Below are 20,698 nucleotides of genomic sequence, written 5' to 3' on the forward strand. Positions count from 1 at the left end.
CCCCACCTGTCCTTTATTCTTCATCTCGCTATCCTCTCTCACATTCTGGATCCCTGCCCTCTGCAAATTTAGTTTAAACCCCCCACCCGAGCAGCACTAGCAAACTTTCCTGCAAGAATGTTAGTACCGGTCCAGTTCAGGTGTAAACCATCCCGTTGGAACTGATCCCACCTTCCCTGGAACAAAGTCCAATTATCTAAAAACCTGAAGCCCTCCCTCCTGCACCATCCTCTCAGCCACGTATTAATCTGTATAATCCTTCTGTCCCTTGCCTCACTTGCATGTGGCACAGGTAGCAATCCTGAGATTGTTACCCTGGAGGTCCTGCCCTTTCATCACCTGGTCGATTCTGAAATATTTCACCTCAGCTGTTTGAATGTACTCCACCCCTGCTACCTAGGCCGCAAGCAACTCAGCTGCCTCTCGCTGGAAAATGTAGGCAGAACATTTCCCTCCTTCTTCTGAAACGTGTTCTGAAACCCCGTCATGAGCTCCATTGGGCTTCCCGTTACCCAAAACACTTTTTCTAGAGCCAGCAGAGATAGCAAAGGGGTTATGTGTCTTTGCGGATCTCACTACGTCAGCAGCCAAACCCTTCAAACCTTCAAACAATCGCTGTCTTTTTGTGGGATCGGAGCACTGTCACTCATCCAGCATCTGAAAGGACTGGTTTGCCCAAGTCTCACACTCCTCTTTGCCCTGGGGGTGGGCTTCACTCCTCATAGCGTTCTCAGCTTTCGAAAGCTAGGACCCTCAGCCTGTGCACTGGGGAATTTGTTCGCCAGAGGGGTAAGGGTGATAGTAATACTGAATTCTCACTCCTCGCTGGGGGCTCATTAGACATTTCAAATCAAACCACTCCTTCCCCTCGCTCCGCAGGAAGGGGAGCAAACTGTCTTTGAAGTTCCCGGCCCCAGCTATGGGAGACTCAGCTTGTGATTTGGCACAATCGCCTACATTCCCTTCATCCCGGAAAGAATTTTCATAAATGGCCTGGATGAAGAAGTGGAGGGGTGGGTTAGTAAATTTGCTGATGACACAAAGGTTGAGAGTGTTGTATGGAGTGGTGTCAGAGATTTCAGCAGGATATCGACAGGTTGCAAAACTGGGCTAAGAAGTGTCAGATGGAGTTCAACTCAGATAAGTGTGGGATGGTTCTTCTTGGTAGGTCAAATATGATGGCAGAATATAGTAAGAATGGTAAGAATCTTGGCAGTGTAAAGGATCGGTGGGATCTTGGGGTCCAAGTTTTAAGGACACTCAAAGCCGCTGCACAGGTTGACTGTGCGGTTAAGAAAGGATAGGTGTGTTGGCCGTCATCAACCATGGGATTGAGTTTAAGAGCTGAGAGTTAATGTTACAGCTGTATACAACCCTGGTCAGACCCCACTTGGAGTACTGTGCTGATTTCTGGTCACCTGACTACAGGAAGAATGTGGAAAGAATAGAAAGGGTGCAGAGATTTACAAAGATGTTGCCTGGATTGGGGAGCATGCCTTAGAGAATAGGTTGAGTGAACATGGACTTTTCTCCTTGCAGAGGTGTAGAATGAGAGGTGACCTGATAAAGGGGTATAAGATGAAGAAAGACATTGATCATGTGAATAGTCAGAGGCCTTTTCTGAGGGCAGAAATGGCTAACGTGACAGGGCACAGTTTTGATGTGCTTCAGAGTAGGTACAGAGGAGATGTCAGCGGTAATTTTTTTCCACAGAGAGTGGGGAGTGTCTGGAATAGGCTCCAGGCAACGGTGATGGAGGCAGATATGATATAGTCTTTTAAGAGGGTCCTCGGTAGATACATGGAGCTCAGCAAAGTAGAGGTCTAAGGGTAACCCCAGGCAGTTTTCAGGAAAGGACATGTTCAGCACAGCATTGTGGGCTGAAGGGCCTGTATTGTGCTTTAGGTTTTCTATGTTTCTATGTTAAAGTGTTAGTAAGATTAACAGAAAGAAAAGGGCCCATTATAATGAAACAGGCAAATGTGCAGAAGGTGCAGCTCATCCTGAACTTCTCTGTTACTCACACGCTGGGCCTTCAGTCAGCGCAAAATCACACACCAACTTCAGAGCGTCGCTCATAATCCATCTCAAATGAATGGGTCTACCACTGGAACGTATGCTATGACCGGTTCTCCCCATCATCTTCTCTCTCCATCTCCCACCGAACACCAGCCCAAGACCTACCTTATTGTACCTCACCAAGAAAATCTCCCACTAATTGGATGGCAGACATTCCACAACATCACTTATCTTCATAAATAACCCAAACAGACAAAAAGCAGAACAAACTACTCTTACAGAACTGATAAATGAAATACCGACAGTAAAGATGTCAACCAAGGCACTACAATTGTGAACAGAATTGCAGATTGCTAATAATTAGATAAAGTGAAAATTATAATTATTTGAAAACAAATGCTCAGAACAAGCCATTACAGTGGCATTTTGCTGACCTGTAGATTATTTTGATGACTAAGCAATGCAAGAAATGCTTCCAAATTGCTTTTAATTGCCTCAGTGTTATCAATAGACTTTGAATTTGAGTTTCTAGTGATAATCAGGAAGTAATGGATAGTATAAAGGGTTGTCAGGTCGAACATCAGATGCAACAACGGAGACTCAGCAGAAGAGGAACCACACAAACTGAGAAAGAGCACAAATTGCTTTCCATCCAACGAACATCATGAGGTAAAGGACGTTTCCTTGCAGTTTATCTTTAAATACAGATTATTATAGAGGAGGTAGTTTACCGAAGTTAGTGGATCAGTGCAATAACTTAGAAAAACCCAGAGTGGACACACACAGGCTAACACGGTAGTTGAATGACAAGACTTTGGGGGATCCCTACGTTACTCTGCTGGGGTGTGAACCGTGCAGGGAACTGCAGTGCTTTACTATTATTTTTTTGTCGTTAACATGCAATAAAAATGCCATAACCACAAGATTTGCATTTGTTCCTGACTTCTGAAGAGCCTTCTGTTCTATCTGATCTCCAGATCCAAGAGCAAGTTCAAGGGATCATAAATAATCCTCACTCACGGCAGGAGAGGCAAGAGGAGTAGGAGAGTAGGAGTCTGATGAAGTCGGTTTATCTGCACTTGTCTTCCTCAAACAGGGGTCTTCGGTGGAATACGACTGAGAACAAAGACATTATTTGAAAAACTTAGCAGTCAGCGTAATCACTTTACCACGGATTGATTTCCACGGTAATTTGTAAGGAATGTGGACATTCTCTGTGTGACTGTGTGCGTTTCCTCTGGGTACTCGACTGTCATCCTGTATTACAAAGATGTACGGGTTGGGGTTAGTGAGTATTTGGTGTCAGAAACGTGCTGACACACTTGCCGACTGTCCTGCACAATTCTTTTTCATCTGATGTGATGCAAAATGATGCATTTCACTGTATGTTTTGATGTACATGTGACAAAGAAAGTTAACCATATAACCATATAACAATCACAGCACAGAAACAGGCCATCTTGGCCCTCCTAGTCCGTGCCGAACCCTTAATTTCACCTAGTCCCACCTACCCGCACTCAGCCCATAACCCTGCACTCCTTTCCTGTCCATATACCTATCCAATTTTACCTTAAATGACACAACTCAACTGGCCTCTACTACTTCTACAGGAAGCTCATTCCACACAGCTATCACTCTTTGAGTAAAGAAATACCCCCTCGTGTTTCCCTTAAACTTCTGCCCCCTAACTCTCAAATCATGTCCTCTAGTTTGAATCTCCCCTACTCTCAATGGAAACAGCCTGTTCATGTCAACTCTATCTATCCCTCTCAAAATTTTAAATACCTCGATCAAATCCCCCCTCAACCTTCTACGCTCCAATGAATAGAGACCTAACTTGTTCAACCTTTCTCTGTAACTTAATTGCTGAAACCCAGGTAACATCCTAGTAAATCGTCTCTGCACTCTCTCTAATTTATTGATATCTTTCCTATAATTCGGTGACCAGAACTGCACACAATATTCCAAATTTGGCCTTACCAATGCCTTGTACAACTTTAGCATTACATCCCAACTTCTGTACTCAATGCTTTGATTTATAAAGGCCAGCGTTCCAAAAGCCCTCTTCACCACCCTATCTACATGAGACTCCACTTTCAGGGAACTATGCACAGTTATTCCTAGATCTCTCTGTTCCTCTGCATTCCTCAATGCCCTACCATTTACTCTGTATGTTCTATTTGGATTATTCCTGCCAAAATGTAGAACCTCACACTTCTCAGCATTAAACTCCATCTGCCAACATTCAACCCATTCTTCTAACCGGCATAAATCTCCCTGCAAGCTTTGAAAATCCACCTCATTATCCACAACACCTCCTACCTTAGTATCATCGGCATACTTACTAATCCAATTTACCACCCCATCATCCAGATCATTTGTGTATATTACAAACAACATTGGGCCCAAAACAGATCCCTGAGGCACCCCGCTAGTCACCGGCCTCCATCCCGATAAACAATTATCCACCACTACTCTCTGGCATCTCCCATCTAGCCACTGTTGAATCCATTTTATTACTCCAGCATTAATACCTAACGACTGAACCTTTTTAACCAACCTTCCATGTGGAACTTTGTCAAAGGCTTTGCTGAAGTCCATATAGACTACATCCACTGCCTTACCCTCATCAACATTCCTCGTAACTTCTTCAAAAAATTCAAAAAGGTTTGTCAAACATGACCTTCCACACACAAATCCATGCTGGCTACTTCTAATCAGATCCCGTCTATCCAGATAATTATAAATACTATCTCTAAGAATACTTTCCATTAATTTACCCACCACTGATGTCAAACTGACAGGTCTATAATTGCTAGGCTTCCTTCTAGAACCCTTTTTAACCTTTAATCTTCAAAATTTTTAGAAGTAGCAGTTGACTCAACTCTGCCATACACTACAACCATGTAGATTTGAGCACGTTGGAGCCTACGGGGTGCATTCAGTACTGAGGTAATACACCAGAGGAACATGCTACTCTAAACTGTCATAATTTCCAGCCCCTAGCGGCTTTCAGGACAGAATGGAGGAGCTGCATCCACGGTGCGGCAAATTCATCTCCTTTGGGAGGAAGCAGGAAGCAGAGTTGATCTCAGAGTAGGGTTAAAGGTCGGCACAACATGTTCTCTGTTCGATGCTGGTCTATGTTCTTTCAGAAATGTGCAGCAGGATCAGGGGACGTTGCTCATGCAATTGTTCTGTGAACTGGTCTGGTAACTCGTAAATTGCCAGACTTCAGTGGGCTTCACTAAACAGCTTTATCTCACTAATGTTATTGAAGTTCTCAATCTTCTAGACATTGAGTCTGAGTACTGGTGGCTGTCTGGGGAAAAACACCACTTCTCTGTACCGAGATCTGGAGCTATGCTCAGGCTGCTGGCAAAGAAACGAAAGTCTGCAATAGTGGGAGAGCTCAACGTCCGGTAATAAAACCAAGTCCACCATCAGTGTAACAAAGCAACAGATCAGCTGCCTTGGCTGTTCAGGAGACACATTTCCATCTTCATCACCTGAATCAATTCTTCATATGGAGTTACTGATCTGAAACATTCTCCTTCCTCAGGTGCAGACTGACAGGCTGACCATTTCCAGGTTTTCAATGCCATAATTGTAAAAAAAAGTCTTTTAAAGGCAGCTTTGATACAGTTAGTAAATCTGCTTTTTATAGGATTGCAGGTCAGACCTGCACCAAGTGATCTGAGATGGAATTCATGATTACGTTTTTTCTCTCTTGCAGCAACACACCGGGAGATTTATTGAAAGAGAAGCTCGATCAGCTGCAGTGTCACTTCACATGGAGGCCACAGAAGGAAACTATTGACTTTGAAGATATGTTGGTCAGATTGGAAGATTCTCTGACATCAAGTTTAAAACCTACTACTGCCTTCTACAACCAACTTGCATTTGCATACTGTCTGCAGGGTCATTTTGAAGAAGCCATTGAAAAATTAAAGAAAGCTGAAAAGATTCTGAGGGAGGAGTACCAAAATGAATTTGAAAGAAGAAGCATCATCACCTATGGAAACTTTGCCTGGGTGCATTACCACATGGGACAACTGACCAAGGTCCAGTCCTATCTCGACAAGCTGGAGATGATCTGTAAACCGCTCAGTGATGGCCCTCGCTATACAGCAATGATACCCGAGGTGTACGGGGAGAAGGGATGGTCATTGTTAACTTTTGGTTCTGAATTCTATAAGGAGGCAAAGGAATGCTTTGCAAAGGCTCTGGAGCAAGATCCTGACAACACTGAGTGGACAACAGGATATTCGACTGCATCTGAAAACATCTGAAAGCCCAGAGAGTCGTGATCAGAGTCAGTCAGTGAAGTATTTCCGACGAGTACTGGAGCTTGATCCAGATGATGCTGTGGCCATGGTGCTGTTGGCTCTAAAACTGCAGAGGTTAGGGGAAAATGAGGAAGCAAATGAATTAGTTAAACAAACATTGTAGAAGTTGTCTGATCTTCCATATGTGCTTTGCAATGCTGCAAAATATTATAGACAAAGGGGATATTTGGAGAAAGCAATCAAGCTCTTGAAACAAGTATTCAAATTAACTCCACACTCTTGCTTCTTAAAACACCAACCTGGACTGTGCTACAGAAGTAAGCTGAAATGCCCTCATAGCAGATATCCTTGCAATCCTGAATTTCAGCAGATTGCTGAGTTGATCAGTCTATGCAAGTATCATTTTGAAAAGGCTTTTGAGCACCGTCGAAGGTCAGCTGTTCCACCATAACTGGACTTTGCATTAATCTGCATAACAAGTGTGGAGAATTCCAGAGCAGAGGACACTTACCGTAGATTGGTGGAGTTAGTGGACATTCGACCAGAGAATATGCAGAGCATTTGCCTGGAAGCTGGGTTATTGAACTGTACCAGAAAAGATCCGAAAAAAATGCTGTTTGCCTCTTCCTGAAAAGAGAGAATATTAAAAGTAACTCAAGAGAACGGGAAAAATGTTGCATGAATTTGGAGAAGTGGGCAGATAGGAATCTTACATAGGAAAAGGATCGGATAGATAGGAAACACATGACAGCAAGGCTCTTGGTATCAAAGAATTTCTGTACCAGAAGGATGGGATCAAGGATAAAGTGACTGAATACTTTCAGAAGGCCTTGAAGTTTGATCCTGCCAATGAAGAATATGTGAGTGTTCTTTCTCAATTAACATCTGAGCACCACTGGGATGTTTAAAAGATGCATTTCCATCTGATCTGAGGATCGGTTTGATGGGGTGTTGCTTAACTCGTTATATCCTCTTAGCACCTTCTCTTACTCATTAGTGTTCAATTTGCTAAAATGGTCTTTTTGTAACTAGACCCAATTACTGTGTTTCCTTTAAATTTATTAATTCCTCAAGTACCCAGAGCAAACTGAATTTAATTGTGCTTCTCTGGACACTGGCAAGATGGGATTTGGGATACTGCAGCAAGTGGAGTTAAATGAAAAATCAAAAATTGTTCCACATTGGTCGTATGACCTTTTAATCATTGAATGTATTTTATTTTCAAATATATGGAGTTTGATTTTACCTTAAGGATCTTTTAAAATATTCTGTAAGGATGTGTTTGGTGAATAAAGCTTCAAAGCAGAAGTTGTTCTTGTCTTGACAAAATCAAATGAAAATGAGCAACAAATCCTTAACAGCATGACTCCAACCTGCTGAGTGTGGTGTTGGAGTGGCTTGGAAGGGGAATGACTGGGAAGTGAAAGTGGAGGGGCTTTGGGGAGCACTAATGAAATTTCAAGAAGATAATGTTTTTAACAACAAAAATGGATTCGAACTTTCAGTCATAGTAATTAACAACCAAGACAATGTATCTGCAAAACTCCAAACAAGCTTGCGTGTGCATGACTGAGCAGATGCATCAACGTCAGCGAATTAGACTTGCGGAAAGAATTCTAAAAGAAGACACATTTATAGAGCAGGTGTCCAAGTAGAAGGGAATAGAATAGGAGGACTTAGGCTCAACAGGGCTTCAGCGATAATGGGTCGAGGTGAGGTAGTTCCTTGTGAAGAATAGGAATAGGAAGTATGACTGCAAGGCCAAGTACTCTGTACTTGGTGTTAGATATGGGATGTCCAGGAGAGTCCCAGCCTCCCAGACGTCCACATCTGCACCAGGTGCATCAAGCCGCAGCTCCTTAGGGACCAGATTAGGGAATTGGAGATGCAGCTCGATGACCTTCATCTGGTCAGGGAAAGTGAGGAGGTGATAGATAGGAGCTGTAGCCATGTAGTCACTCTAGGGCCTCGGGACAGATGTGATTAACGGTCAGGAAGGCGAAGGGCAAGAGTCAGATTCTAGAGAGTACCCCTGTGGCTGTCCCCCTTAACAATAAGCATTCCTGCTTGAGTACTGTTGAGGGGGGAGGTGACCTACCTCGCAGAAGCAACGGTGGCCGTGCTTCTGGCACAGAGTCGGGCCCTTTGGCTCAGAAGGGTAGGGAAAGGAAAGGAAAGGAATAGCAGCAGAGATAGGGGACTCTATAGTTTGCTGGGCAGACAGGCGATTCTGTGGACATAGGAAATAAACACGGATGGTAGTTACCCTACCAGGTGCCAGGGTCCGGGATATTTCTGATAGCATCGACAATATCCTGAAGTGGGAAGCTGAACAGCCAGAGGTAATGGTACATATAGGTACAAACAGCATAGGTAGGAAAAGTGAGGAGGTGCTGAGAAAAGACTGCAGGGAGTTAGGAAAGATGCTGAGAAGCTGAATCACAAATATAGTAATCTCAGGATTACTGCCTGTGCCACACGGCATTGAGTATAGGAATAGAGTGAGGTGGAGGATAAGTGCGTGGCTGAGGGATTGGAGGAGGGAGAAGGGATTCAGAATTCTGGATCATTGGGATCTCTTTTAGGGCAGCTGTGACCTGTACAATAAGGATGCATTGCATTTGAATCCGAGGGAGGATTACTAAGGCTATTGGGGAGATTTTAAACTAGAACTGCTGAGTGTGGAAACCAAATTGAAGAGACGGAGGAAGAGGCAGTTGGCTCACAAATAGAGAAAGCTTGGATACAGTGTGAGAGCGAGGATAGGCAGGTGACAGAGGAGGGATACTCTCAGACTGATAGTGTGAGCTGTTTCTATTTTAATGCAAGGAGTATCATGAAGAAAGCGGATCAGCTCTTGGAGCTATGATGTTGTGGCCATTACAGAGACTTGGATGGCTCTGGGTCAGGAATGGTTATTTCAAGTGCCAGGCTTTAGATCTTTCAGAACAGACAGGGAGGGAGGCAAAAGAGGTGGGGGTTAGCACTGCTGATAAGAGATAGTTTCATGGCTGCAGAAAAGGAAGAAGTCATGGAGGGATTGTCTACTGAGTCTCTGTGGGTGGAATGTAGAAACAGGAAGGAATCAAAAGCTCTACTGGGTGTTTTTTATATAACATCCAACAGTAACCAGGATATCGAGGAGCAGATATGCACAGATTCTGGAATGGTGCAATAATAATGGGGTAGTCATGATGGGAGATTTTAATTTCCCCAATATCAATTGGCACCTCCCTGGAGTAAGGGGTTTAGCTGGGGTGGCGTTTGTTAACCCTGAGATTACTATCTTTGTGATAGTTCTCAGGAAGATTTCTTGACACAATATGTAGATAAGCCTACAAGAGGAGAGGCTGTACTTGATCTGGTATTGGGAACTGAATCTTGTCAGGTGTCAGGTCTCCCAGTGGGAGAGCATTTTGGAGATAGTGATCACAATTCTATGTCCTTTACCATAGTATTGGAGAGGGATAGGAGCAGAAAAGTTAGGAAAACGCTTAATTGGAGTAAGGGGAAATATGAAGCTATCAGGTAGGAACTCGGAAGCATAAATCGGAAACAAATGTTCTCAGGGAAATATACAGGGGATATTTGCATGGAGTTCTGCAGTGGTACATTCCACTGAGACAGGGAAAGGATGTTAGGGTGCAGGAACCATGGTGTACAAAGGCTGTTGAAAATCTAGTCAAGAAGAAAAGAAAAGCAGGATTAAGGAAAACCCCAAGGCATTCTACAAGTATGTGATGAGCAAGAGGATAAGATGGGAGAGAATAAGACCAATCAAGTCTGACAGTTGAAAAGTGTCTGGAACTGGAGGAAGAAGCAGAGGTACTTAATGAATACTTTGCTTCAGTATTGACTATAGAAAAGGAGCTTGGCGATTGTAGGGATGACTTACAGTGGACTAAAAGCATGAGCATATAAACATTAAGAAAGAGTATGTGCTGGAGCTTTTGGAAAGCATCAAGTTGGGTAAGTCACCGGGACCGGATGAGATATACCCCAGGCCACTGTGGGAGGCGAGGGAGGTGTTTGCTGAGCCTTTTGCAATGATCTTTGCATCATCAATGGGGATAGGAGAGGTTCCAAAGGATTGAAGAGTTGCAGATGTTGTTCCGCTATTCAAGAGAAAGAGAGTAAAGATAGCCCAGGAAATTATAGACCAGTGAGTCTTACTTCTGTGGTTAGTAAGTTGATGGAGAAGATCCTGAGAGGCAGGATTTATGAATAGTCTGATTAGGAATAGTCAGCATGGCTTTGTCAAAGGCAGCTTGTGCCTTACGAACCTGTCTGAATATTTTGAGGATGTGACTGAACACATTGATGAAAGAAGAGCAGTAGATGTAGTTATATGGGTTTCAGCAAGGCATTTGACAAGGCACCCCATGTAAGGCTTATTGAGAAAGTAAGGAGGCATGGGACCAAGGGGAAATTGCTATGTGGATCCAGAACTGGCTTGCACACAGAAGGCAATGAGTGATTGGAGATTGGTCATATTCTGCATGGAGGTCGGTGACTAGTGGTGTGCCACATGGATCTGTTCTGAGACCCCTTCTTTTTGTGTTTTTATAAATGATCTGGATGTGGAAGTGGAGGGATCAGTTAGAAAATTTAATGATGACACGAGAGTTGAGGGTGTTGTGGATAGTGTAGAGGGCTGTGAGAGGTTACAACGGGACATGGATAGGAAGCAACACTGGGCTGAGAAGTGTGAGGTGATTCATTTTGTTAGGTCAACTATGATGGAAGATTATAGTATTAATGGTAAGACTCTTGGTATTATAGAGGATCAGAGGGATCTTAGGGTCTGAGTTCATAGTACGCTCGAAGCTTCTGTGCAGGTTGACTGTGTTGTTAAGAAGACATATGGTGTATTGGCCTTCATCAACAGTGGGATTGAATGTAAGAGTTGAGAGGTAATGTTACGGCTGCATAGGACACTGGTCAGACCCCACTTGGAGTACCTTGCTCAGTTCTGGTCACCTCATTACAGGAAAGATGAGGAAACTATAGAAGTGGGACAGTGGAGATTTACAAGGGTGTTGCCTTGATAGGGGAGCATGGCTTATGAGAATGAGTTGAGTGAACTTGGCCTTTCTCCTCGGAGCGACAGAGGAGGAGAGGTGATCTGATAGATGTGTATAAGATGATGAGAGGCACTGATCATGTGGATAGTCAGAGGCTTTTTCCCAGGGCTGACATGGCTAACGTGAGAGGGCCCAGTTGTAAGGTGTTTGGAAGTAGATACAGAGGAGATGTCAGGGTTAAGTTCTTTACACAGAGAGTGGTTAGTGTGTGGAATGGTCTGTGGGCAACAATGGTGGAGACTCCTGGATAGGTACATGGAGCTTAGAGATGGGAGATGCAGATGGGATTTACAAAGATGTTGCCTGGATGGCAGAGCATGCCTTATGAGAAGAGGTTGAGTGATCTCGGCCTTTCCTCCATGGACATGGGTAGGATGACAGTTGACCTGATACAGAGGGATAAGATGATGTGAGACATTGATTGTGTGAATAGTCAGAGGCTATTTACAAGGGCTTTTTTAGGAGTTGAGAGTAGATACAGAGGAGACGTCAGGGGTAAATTTTTTACACAGTGTCGTTAATGCATGGAATGGGCTGTGGGCGATGATGATAGGGCAGATATTATAGGGTCTTTTAAGAGACTCCTGGATCAGTACATGGAGCTTAAAAAAATAGAGGACAATGGGCAACCCTAGGTAATTTCTAAAGTAAGGAAATACATGGGGCACAGCATTGTGGGCCGAATGGCCTGTATTGTGCTGTAGGTTTTCTATGTTTCTGTGTGCCAATTGACTCATAATGGAACCAGAAGATGGAAGGGTATCATGCAAGAATCATGCCTTTGACTTGACCAACGATGTTGGTATAGTAATAGCCAAAAGACATTCCTGTGATGTGCATGGGCTTGGCTGCTGATAAGGAAATAACCTTGTAAGTAGGCGATGGAAATCAGATATGATTATAGATTAAATGAGCTGCTGTCCTATAAAATTTTCAGGGGTGGGGAAGAATGAGAAGGAAGATGCGGAAAAGAGAAAAGAGAGCGTATGACCAACAGCTCGGGATCAATCATCGGAAATTTCAAAGGGAGAAGGTGTCGTCGCCAATTAACTGGACACTTGTTCCTCAGTCACCACGGTAGCATAGTGGTTAGCACAGCTGGGGCATCGGAGTTCAGAGTTTCATTCCGATGTCATGTATAAGCAGTTTTTCCATTCCTCCTCGTGAATACGTGAGTTTCCTCCGGATATTCCGCTTTTCTTCCCTCATTCCAAAGTCAAACCTGTTAGCAGGCTGATTTGTCATTGTAAACTGTCCTGATATCACACTAGGGTTATATAGGTGTGTTGTTGGGTGGTGAGTCTCATTGGGCCAGTAGGGGCTGTTCCATGCTGTATGTTTAAATAAAACATAATTATACTTCATTTACTTGTGCACAAGGAGAAGAGTGTGTCTCCTGTCACCACACTGTTCTGAAGTCTGAACAGAGGAATGTCATTTTTATACAGAATTGACTAGCAGGTACAGATGTTGACCATTCCCGGTGGTGAAACGTTTTAATTCTAATTGTCATTCTCATTCGGACATCTCAGTCCATGTTCTCCACTTGAGGCCACCCTCAGGATGGAGGAGCAACACCTTACTTTACATCTGGGCAGCCTCCAATCTGATGGCATGAATATCAATTTCTCCTACTGGGGTGAAAAAATTCCTGCCCACTTCTATTATCCACCCTGGCCTCTTACCTCTTCTCACCTCTCTATCACTTCCCCTTGGGTCCCTTTCTCCTCCCCTTTCTCCTCTGGTCCACTCTCCTATCCGTTTAGTTTCCTTTCTCTCCAGCCCTTTATTTTTTCTACCTTCCTGGATTCACTGACCACCTTCTATCTGTCCCCCCTTCCCTACCCCCCACCTTTTTAAAATCTGGCATCTTCTCCCTTTCTTTTCGAGACATGAAGAAGGCTGCATCACCCGTGTATCACTGGTCTTCTCATGGGTGACTGGTCACCACACTCTTTGAGAAAATCAAATTACTCTCGGTGCCACTGAGCCGTCAGAGGAATCCAGGTATCCAAAGGAGGCAGTGAATAGAAGCCACACACGTTTGGAAATAAGGTTTTGTTTCTAAAACAAAAACAACACGTACAAAATATTTCCATGAGCAGGAACAATTCAAAATTCCAATGGTTTGTTTAGGTTGCAAAATTTAGATGCCAAACCAAATCGAATTCCTTCTTAATTAAAATCAGTGAGGTTCCATTATTACTCCAATCTCTCTAACTCATTGGATCTAGTGTTATTCCCTCTTTACAAACTTACAGACTAAAATTTCCTTTTTACTTATCCCTAGTTAGCTAGAAAACCAAATAATATTCCTGCCTCAAGTATTATAGTTAACTCCAGTTTCAGTTCCAGGCAGTATATCTACAAGTTTTAAGTCAAATTCAAAAATTAAATATACGCAGTTTAACTCCTTTCATGACATCACAACTTTCAAACAAAGTCAATCTCATTCAGTAACTTATCATAGTCTTTGCAAAAATAATCAGTTCTTGCAGAAAATCAAATTTTCTGCAAGGGTACTGTATTTTGTCCATAAGAGACTCAGGGGGCAGGGCCTCATATCATTGAAGCAAACCAATTTTTTAAGGAGACATTATGAGCTATTGCAAGCACTCATTGTAACTGTGAGTCTCTCCACACATAACACACCAGTCACTGCAGCTCTTCAGCAAACCTTCAGAATCCTCATCATAGAAGGCTGGAAATTTTGTGGGACAGTGTGATTTCCAAATCCTGGTGCCATCTCAGTCAGTGGAAATAAAAAGGAAGAAGTTCAAAGTGATGAAAAGAATAATGGACAATTGCCTAAAATTTGCATAACACATTATTCAAATTCAACTGGACACTGTACACAAACCAAATAGACTCACAGCTGAAGTGTCGCCTCACCTGGAAGGACTGTTTGGGGCCCTGAATGGTAGTGATGGAGGAAGTGCAGGGGCAGGGGAACAACCAGCACTTGTACGGCTTGCAAGGATAAAGTCCAGAAGTGAGATCAGTAGGAAGGGATGAATGAACAAGGAGTTGTGTAGGGTGTGATCCCTGTGGAAAGCAGAAAGTGGGGGTGAGGGAAAAATTTGCTGGTGGGATCCCATAGGAGACGGCGGAAATTCCGTAGAATTATGTGCCAGATGTGGAGGGTGGTCAAATGGTAGGTGAGGGCAAGAGGAACCCTATCTCTGGTAGGGTGTCGGGAGGACAGGGTCAAAGCAGAGATGCGTGAAATGGAAGAGATGTGGTTGAGGACATCATTGACGGTGGAGGAAGGGAAGACCCTTTATTTGAAAAAGGGAGACATCTCCTTCATTCTAGAATGAAAAGCCTCAACCTGAGAGCAGATGTGGCTGAGACTGAGGAATCGAGAGAAGGAATGGCGTTTTACAACTAATCGGGTGGGAAGCATTTTAGTCCAGGCAGCATGAGAGTCCATGATTTTATCATAGACATTAGCAGATAAGCTGTCTCCAGAGATAGAGACGGTGAGATTGAGAAAGGCGAAGGAGGTATCAGATATATAATAGATATCAGTAGATTATCTATCTCAAATTTGGATGGTTTGACCCTACATTGTGACTGCATGATCCAACTTCTAACTAGAAAAAAATTGATGCAATCAAAGGATAACACATAGGAGTTTAATTAGGCCATTTGGCCCATTGAACCTGCATCACTATTCGATCATGGCTGATTCATTATCACTCTCAACCCCATTTTCCTGTCTTCTGCCCATAACATTAGATACCTTTATTAATTAAGTACCTCTCAACCTCTGCTTTGTATATACACAATGACTTGGTCTCCATGGCCATCTGTGATGCAGCCTGTCAGAGGCACTCTTTGATCCCATGCCTCCTTACTTACTCAATAAGCCTTGCAAGGGGTACCTCATCAAATGCCTTGCTGAAATAGGTATATACTACATCTACTGCACTACCTCCATCAATGTGTTTATTCACATCCTCAGAATATTCAATCAGGTATGTAAGACATGACCTGCCTTTGACAAAGCCATGCTGACTATTCCTCATCATATTTTGACTCTCCAAATGTTCATAAATTGTACCTCCCAGGATCTTTTCCAACAACTTACCAAATACTGAAGTATGTCTCACTGATCTATAGATTCCTGGGCTATCTCTACACCCTTTCTGAGGCAGCTACACTGACACACATGTTTTGGTCTTGTTCTATATTGGAACGATTTTGGAAGTCAGTTTGTTCTACAGTTTCTAAAGCACTTGAAATTAATTTACAACCTAACAAATTAACTGTGCTCTTTGGAATAATACCTCAAAATATCTGTGGTATCTCTTTGACCAACATGTTATTGAGTTTGTTACATTGATAGCTAGGAGGGCCGTTCTGTTGAAGTGGAAGGATACGTCGGCTCCCACTCTGTCACAATGGTTCTCTCAAGTGATGTTATGTCTTAGTTTGGAGAAAATTAAAAGTCAAACCTTCAAACCTATGTTTTATTTTGAGAAAAGATGGGGTTCATTTGCTCGTTATTACCATTTGATTTAATTGATAGATAGTCTCCACAATCTAATTGTAAATTTTGGTATAATTTCTTTTGCTGGCGGTTTGAAGTTTATCGTTAGAAGCTTTTTGTATGACGCATGGCTCTGGGGTTGAACACCTAACGGGTCTTTCTTGTTTCTCACCTTCTTTTTGCTTTAGTAGGATTTTTTTTATTTTCTTCTCTTTTTTCTGTATCACCATATTTTTCTCTTTTGAGACATTGTAAGTGTTACTTACTTTGATATACCCTTGTATTTTGGATAATAATAATAATAAAAAGATTTGAAAAGAAAAGAAAGAAGCTAGTGGGAGCCTGCAAGGAGAAAGTTGGAGAAAGCTTTCTGAAAACGTTGTCCATTCGCCCGTGTTCGGAGCTGCTTCTGAGGAAGTGTGTGGCCGCACTGGGCTGGATGATGAGCATGAATGAGGGACTGCGTGGTTCACCTGGGGATGCAGCGAGAGTGATGGGAAAGCCCAAATTTCCCGGAATGGCTGAGGCTGAGGTAAGGTGGATGCTCCAGAAAACCACGAAGCGGAGCCAGGCTTCCCTGCTGGGGTACTGGTGAGGCCCAAATTGCAGAAGCCCTCAGTTGTACAGGTGAACAGGATGACAGTGAGTGTCAGGAACACTTCGGAATGAGAGGTCACTCTCAGGCAGGGGATGCCAATGGTGCACCTCTTCCCAGTGATGGTAATGTCCAGTGTCCCTGTGAGACAAGCCGGGAAGAAAATCTTACTGGAATGAGGAAAGTTCAACTTTGGGGATTCCCCGGTACCTGGAGGTTGGAAGCAGAGGTTGATAGAAAAAATGTTGAAGCTGGAAGATGACTTTTTCCTGACGAGTTTGATGTCAGTTGTTCCAGGAGCTCCCACCACAGCATTCGGGGGACATTTATATGTCCACTGGGATTCTTCCATTTTGAAAGATAGTCCAGGACACAGCTGGAGCCATTGGCACTTTCCAGTGAGTCATGGAGAAAACAGTGGGAGACGTGAAATTGCTTGAGGTATTGGTGTATCTGGATGAACTCATAGTGTTTGGGTTCACCTTGGAGGAACATGAAGTGAGGCAACTGAAGGTGCTGGGCCGATTGAAAGCTGACGTGTCAAAGCTTTCCCTGGATAAGTGCCTGCTTTGAAAGACCTCTGCCTTAATCTATATGGTGCCAAATTCAAGGTAAGGATGGACAGCAACCCATTAACTTATATTATGACCTTGATGAAATTGGATGCCACAGGCCATCGGTGGTTGTCGGTGTTGTCTGCCTATGATTTCAGTCTGAAGTACCGTCTGGGAAGCAGAAACACTGATGTCGAAGCGTTGTCCCAATGTGTGCATGACAGGCTGGACAGGGACGGAGAGTGGGAGCGCTTTCCTGCCATTGGAGTGAAAGCCATGTGCCAGTTTTCCATCACGGGAAGGTGCAGGAAAGGCAAGGACAGAATCGAGATGTAGATCATTTGGGAGGTTCTGACGGTGCCATTCCACAAGCTTACTGCAACCTGACTGCTCTGAAGACAAAGCAGTTGCCAGAATTGAGCCCCAGGAAGTGGCAGCTGGTCAGCGAGATGACCCGTGTATTGGTACTGTTTGTTCAGCGACTGCGAAAGGAGACAGGACCCAAACAGAAAAGATGAAACACTCTGTGGTGTCTCTACTACTGAGAGAATGGCCCAGACTGGAGTTGAGGAACCAGATCCTACACCGGGTCACATCGCCTCCGGACCGGCCTCAGCGTTCCCAGGTGGTTCTGCCTGAGAAATATCCAAAGGAGCGTCTGAAACTGAAGATGTAGATGATGAGATAAGGAGGCCTCAAAGAGTCAGGAGTCCCCCAGATAGGCTGGTCTATGTAGCACCAGGGTGTGGTTGCGTGAATAAAATCACTGGAGAAAAATACTGGTAGATACAAAACAGTTTCTTTATTAAACAAAACAAGATAGAGCAGCCGAGATATAGAGATGCCTTCGGTGGAAAGGTCTGCTGGTTATGTGTCAAACATCAAGAGACAACTCCATATTTCAACGTATGGACAATGCTTTCTTTGAAACTATACACAAACTTCACACCTCCTGATTCACATCCATATCATAGACTTCGATATGAATTTCAATCAGCATTGTCTGGACTGGGTCGCACAGCTTTTAGGAACCCATTGTTCAGAGCTGCACTACAAATTAAATGCACAATACAGTTTCAGACGTGAAGACTGACAGCCAAAATCAATTGTTGAAGTTATAAAGCCTAAACCCAAAACTCACTCCAACACAGGGAAACAGAGGGTTGAGACTATCCCCCAGTGAGATATGTCACTGTTACTTACAGCTGAATTGGAGGTTCTGACATCATGAAATTCCTTTGAAAATGGTGTTACTAATGACGAGATGACAAATCATTTCAAGGACATGAGGACATGAGTTTTTGTGGTGGGGGAGAGTGTAATGCCCTGTTTCACATCTACAAATAAGGAGATGCGTTATACAGCTCTCGTTACATGCACATTCAGGGTGTTTCACTTCTCCCTATCTTCTATCAGTTATTCGTCCCTTGCTAGTTTACTCTCATCTTTCATATTACACCAGCATCAAGGGTTATAGGGATAAGGTTGGGGAGTGGGACTGAGGAGGGGAAAAATGATCAATCATAAGTCAATGACGGAGCAGACTCGAAGGGTCAGATGGTCTAATTCTGTTCCTTTGTTTTATGGTCTTATGGTGTTATTGGGTCAGCTCAAGAAACCCCTCAACAACAGCTGTAAACTTTATTATATCAGTCATTGTTCACTGACTGCAACTGAATGGGAAAAGTCAATTCCCCACTGGAGAACTCAGAAATCATGTCATCTGCTCGGAGGACAAACTCCTTCATGTAATTCTTGCTTTCCTCACTCCCAATCAGCTCCCTATTCTTAAAAGTCTGAGCACCACAGAAATTGATTCAAATTATTATCACATCCTGGGATATTGAACTGAGTGCTCACATACTGTGGGATCATCCCACTCCAGTGGTCTCTGATCCCAGGATCAAGCTAAAGTTCCCAGGTCACAAACCTGGGATCACATCCAAAATCTGTATGCCAAATGGTCACAGTTGTCTTTTCCGGTTGTCTGAAAGTCTGGAAACAGAGCGCATTAAATTTGATGGATCCAGTTATCCGTGCTCGCATCACTGCGATCCCTCAATCTCAAGTAAGTGAGGCTCCCTTCTCTCTGCCCTCATTCATTCACTTCTACACTCATAATGTAAATCATCTCTCCAGCCACTAGCAAGGCTGGATCAGTTATTCACTGGTAACCCCGTGTCCACAGGCATATCACATTGCTAGTATACAAAGAAACCTGTTGTGTACATCCGTGGGTGACCAGTATTAGCAATGGATGCTATCACCAGGTATTTGTCTGACCTGGATGCTGACTTCACCAACTTAATAATCTGGTCAGATGGAGAAAGCGCTGCTGTCATTCCTGCCTGTATTGGTGGGAGACTTACACACTTTTCTCTATTTTGTCAGACACATTGTCCAACTATGCCCTGTAACATACTGTGCCATCACCTTTACTAATCTATGTTGATTTGGGAACTCCCTTGCAAAGTGTCCTAATTGCTGGCGCAGAAAGCATGTCCACTGTGTCTTCATAGCAGCTCCATCCACTACAGCCACTTTATGGCTTCTCTTCCTCCTCCTCTGATCTAAATCTCAGGAGGAATAAGTCGATCCAACAACTGACCCCAAAAGTAAAACTTCCTGGTGGGTTGAGCTCAGGCCTTCATTCTGCACTTTCATGTGGACTGGATCAGCCATCCCTGGATTTTCCAAATGGAGTGTTCCTCATATGCTTGATATTTACGCTCTGCATAATCTGCAGGCTGCAGGCTCATCAGCTCTCTGAACCACGGGCATTATCATTCCCCAGTTGCTCTCACCTCCTCCCTGTCACTGCCTCACTTCAACATTAAAGCATCAATATCTCTCCTCATTACTGTTACTCCCACGAGTTGTCCGTGTACCATCCAGCTCTCCCTGGGCTATTCTGTCCCACAGATTCCTTGGGCATTTCACTTTTACCACATCTATAAATATGTTTTTTTTGGGTGACCTGGTTACCTTCAATCATTTCTCAAGCTTGTGCGAGAATATTCTGAATTTCTGCAAGCAATTTGAAGTGAAGTCAGTGCATACAAAATGCTCTGTTATTCCCCTTGATGAAAGACTTGTGAATGATAGTAACCAGGGTGAAGGTCTGGCTTGTGTCATCAGGATTCTCAACCTGTCATTGTCTGACTTCAATATGTGCCATCCCAACATGGTGTAACCTCTCCCTCAAAAATCTCCAAACTAATTCCCATATGAATCAGAGTATGCGGGATGGATAAAAATTAAACAGTACATACTTAAATTCCCATGGTATGTTCTCTGCAATCTTCCACTTCTGTGTCACTGAACTTACGATGCCTGTTGTACAAAAAAAAGAGTGTTACATCAAAGATATACAAAAATAGGTCAAATATGCTGATAGAATATAGTATTAATGATAAGACTCTTGGCAGTGTGGAGGATCAGAGGGATCTTGGAGTCTGAGTCCATAGGACACTCAAAGCTGCTGCACAGATTGACTGTGTGGTTAAGAAAGCATACGGTGTATTAGCTTTCATCAACCGTGGGATTGCGTTTAAGAGCCGAGAGGGAATGCTATAGATGTATAGGACCCTGGTCAGACCCCACTTGCAGTACTGTGCTCAGTTCTGGTCACCTCACTACAGGAAGAATGTGGAAACTATAGA

General features: G+C 43.5%; 1 protein-coding gene across 1 annotated transcript in view; it reads left to right on the plus strand.

Annotated features, from left to right (window-relative positions):
- The window catches only part of LOC132379834 (interferon-induced protein with tetratricopeptide repeats 5-like), a 31,872-nt gene extending 25,561 nt beyond the window's left edge, over positions 1 to 6,311 (plus strand). The window contains exons 4-5 of the mRNA XM_059948112.1: positions 5,315 to 5,441; positions 5,756 to 6,311. Of these exons, the coding sequence (XP_059804095.1) occupies positions 5,315 to 5,441; positions 5,756 to 6,311 (683 nt within the window). The remainder of the gene's footprint in view (positions 1 to 5,314; positions 5,442 to 5,755) is intronic.
- The last annotated feature ends 14,387 nt before the right edge of the window (positions 6,312 to 20,698 follow it).

This window comes from Hypanus sabinus, chromosome 22, assembly GCF_030144855.1.
Source record: "Hypanus sabinus isolate sHypSab1 chromosome 22, sHypSab1.hap1, whole genome shotgun sequence".
In the NCBI taxonomy this organism is placed as follows: domain Eukaryota; kingdom Metazoa; phylum Chordata; class Chondrichthyes; order Myliobatiformes; family Dasyatidae; genus Hypanus; species Hypanus sabinus.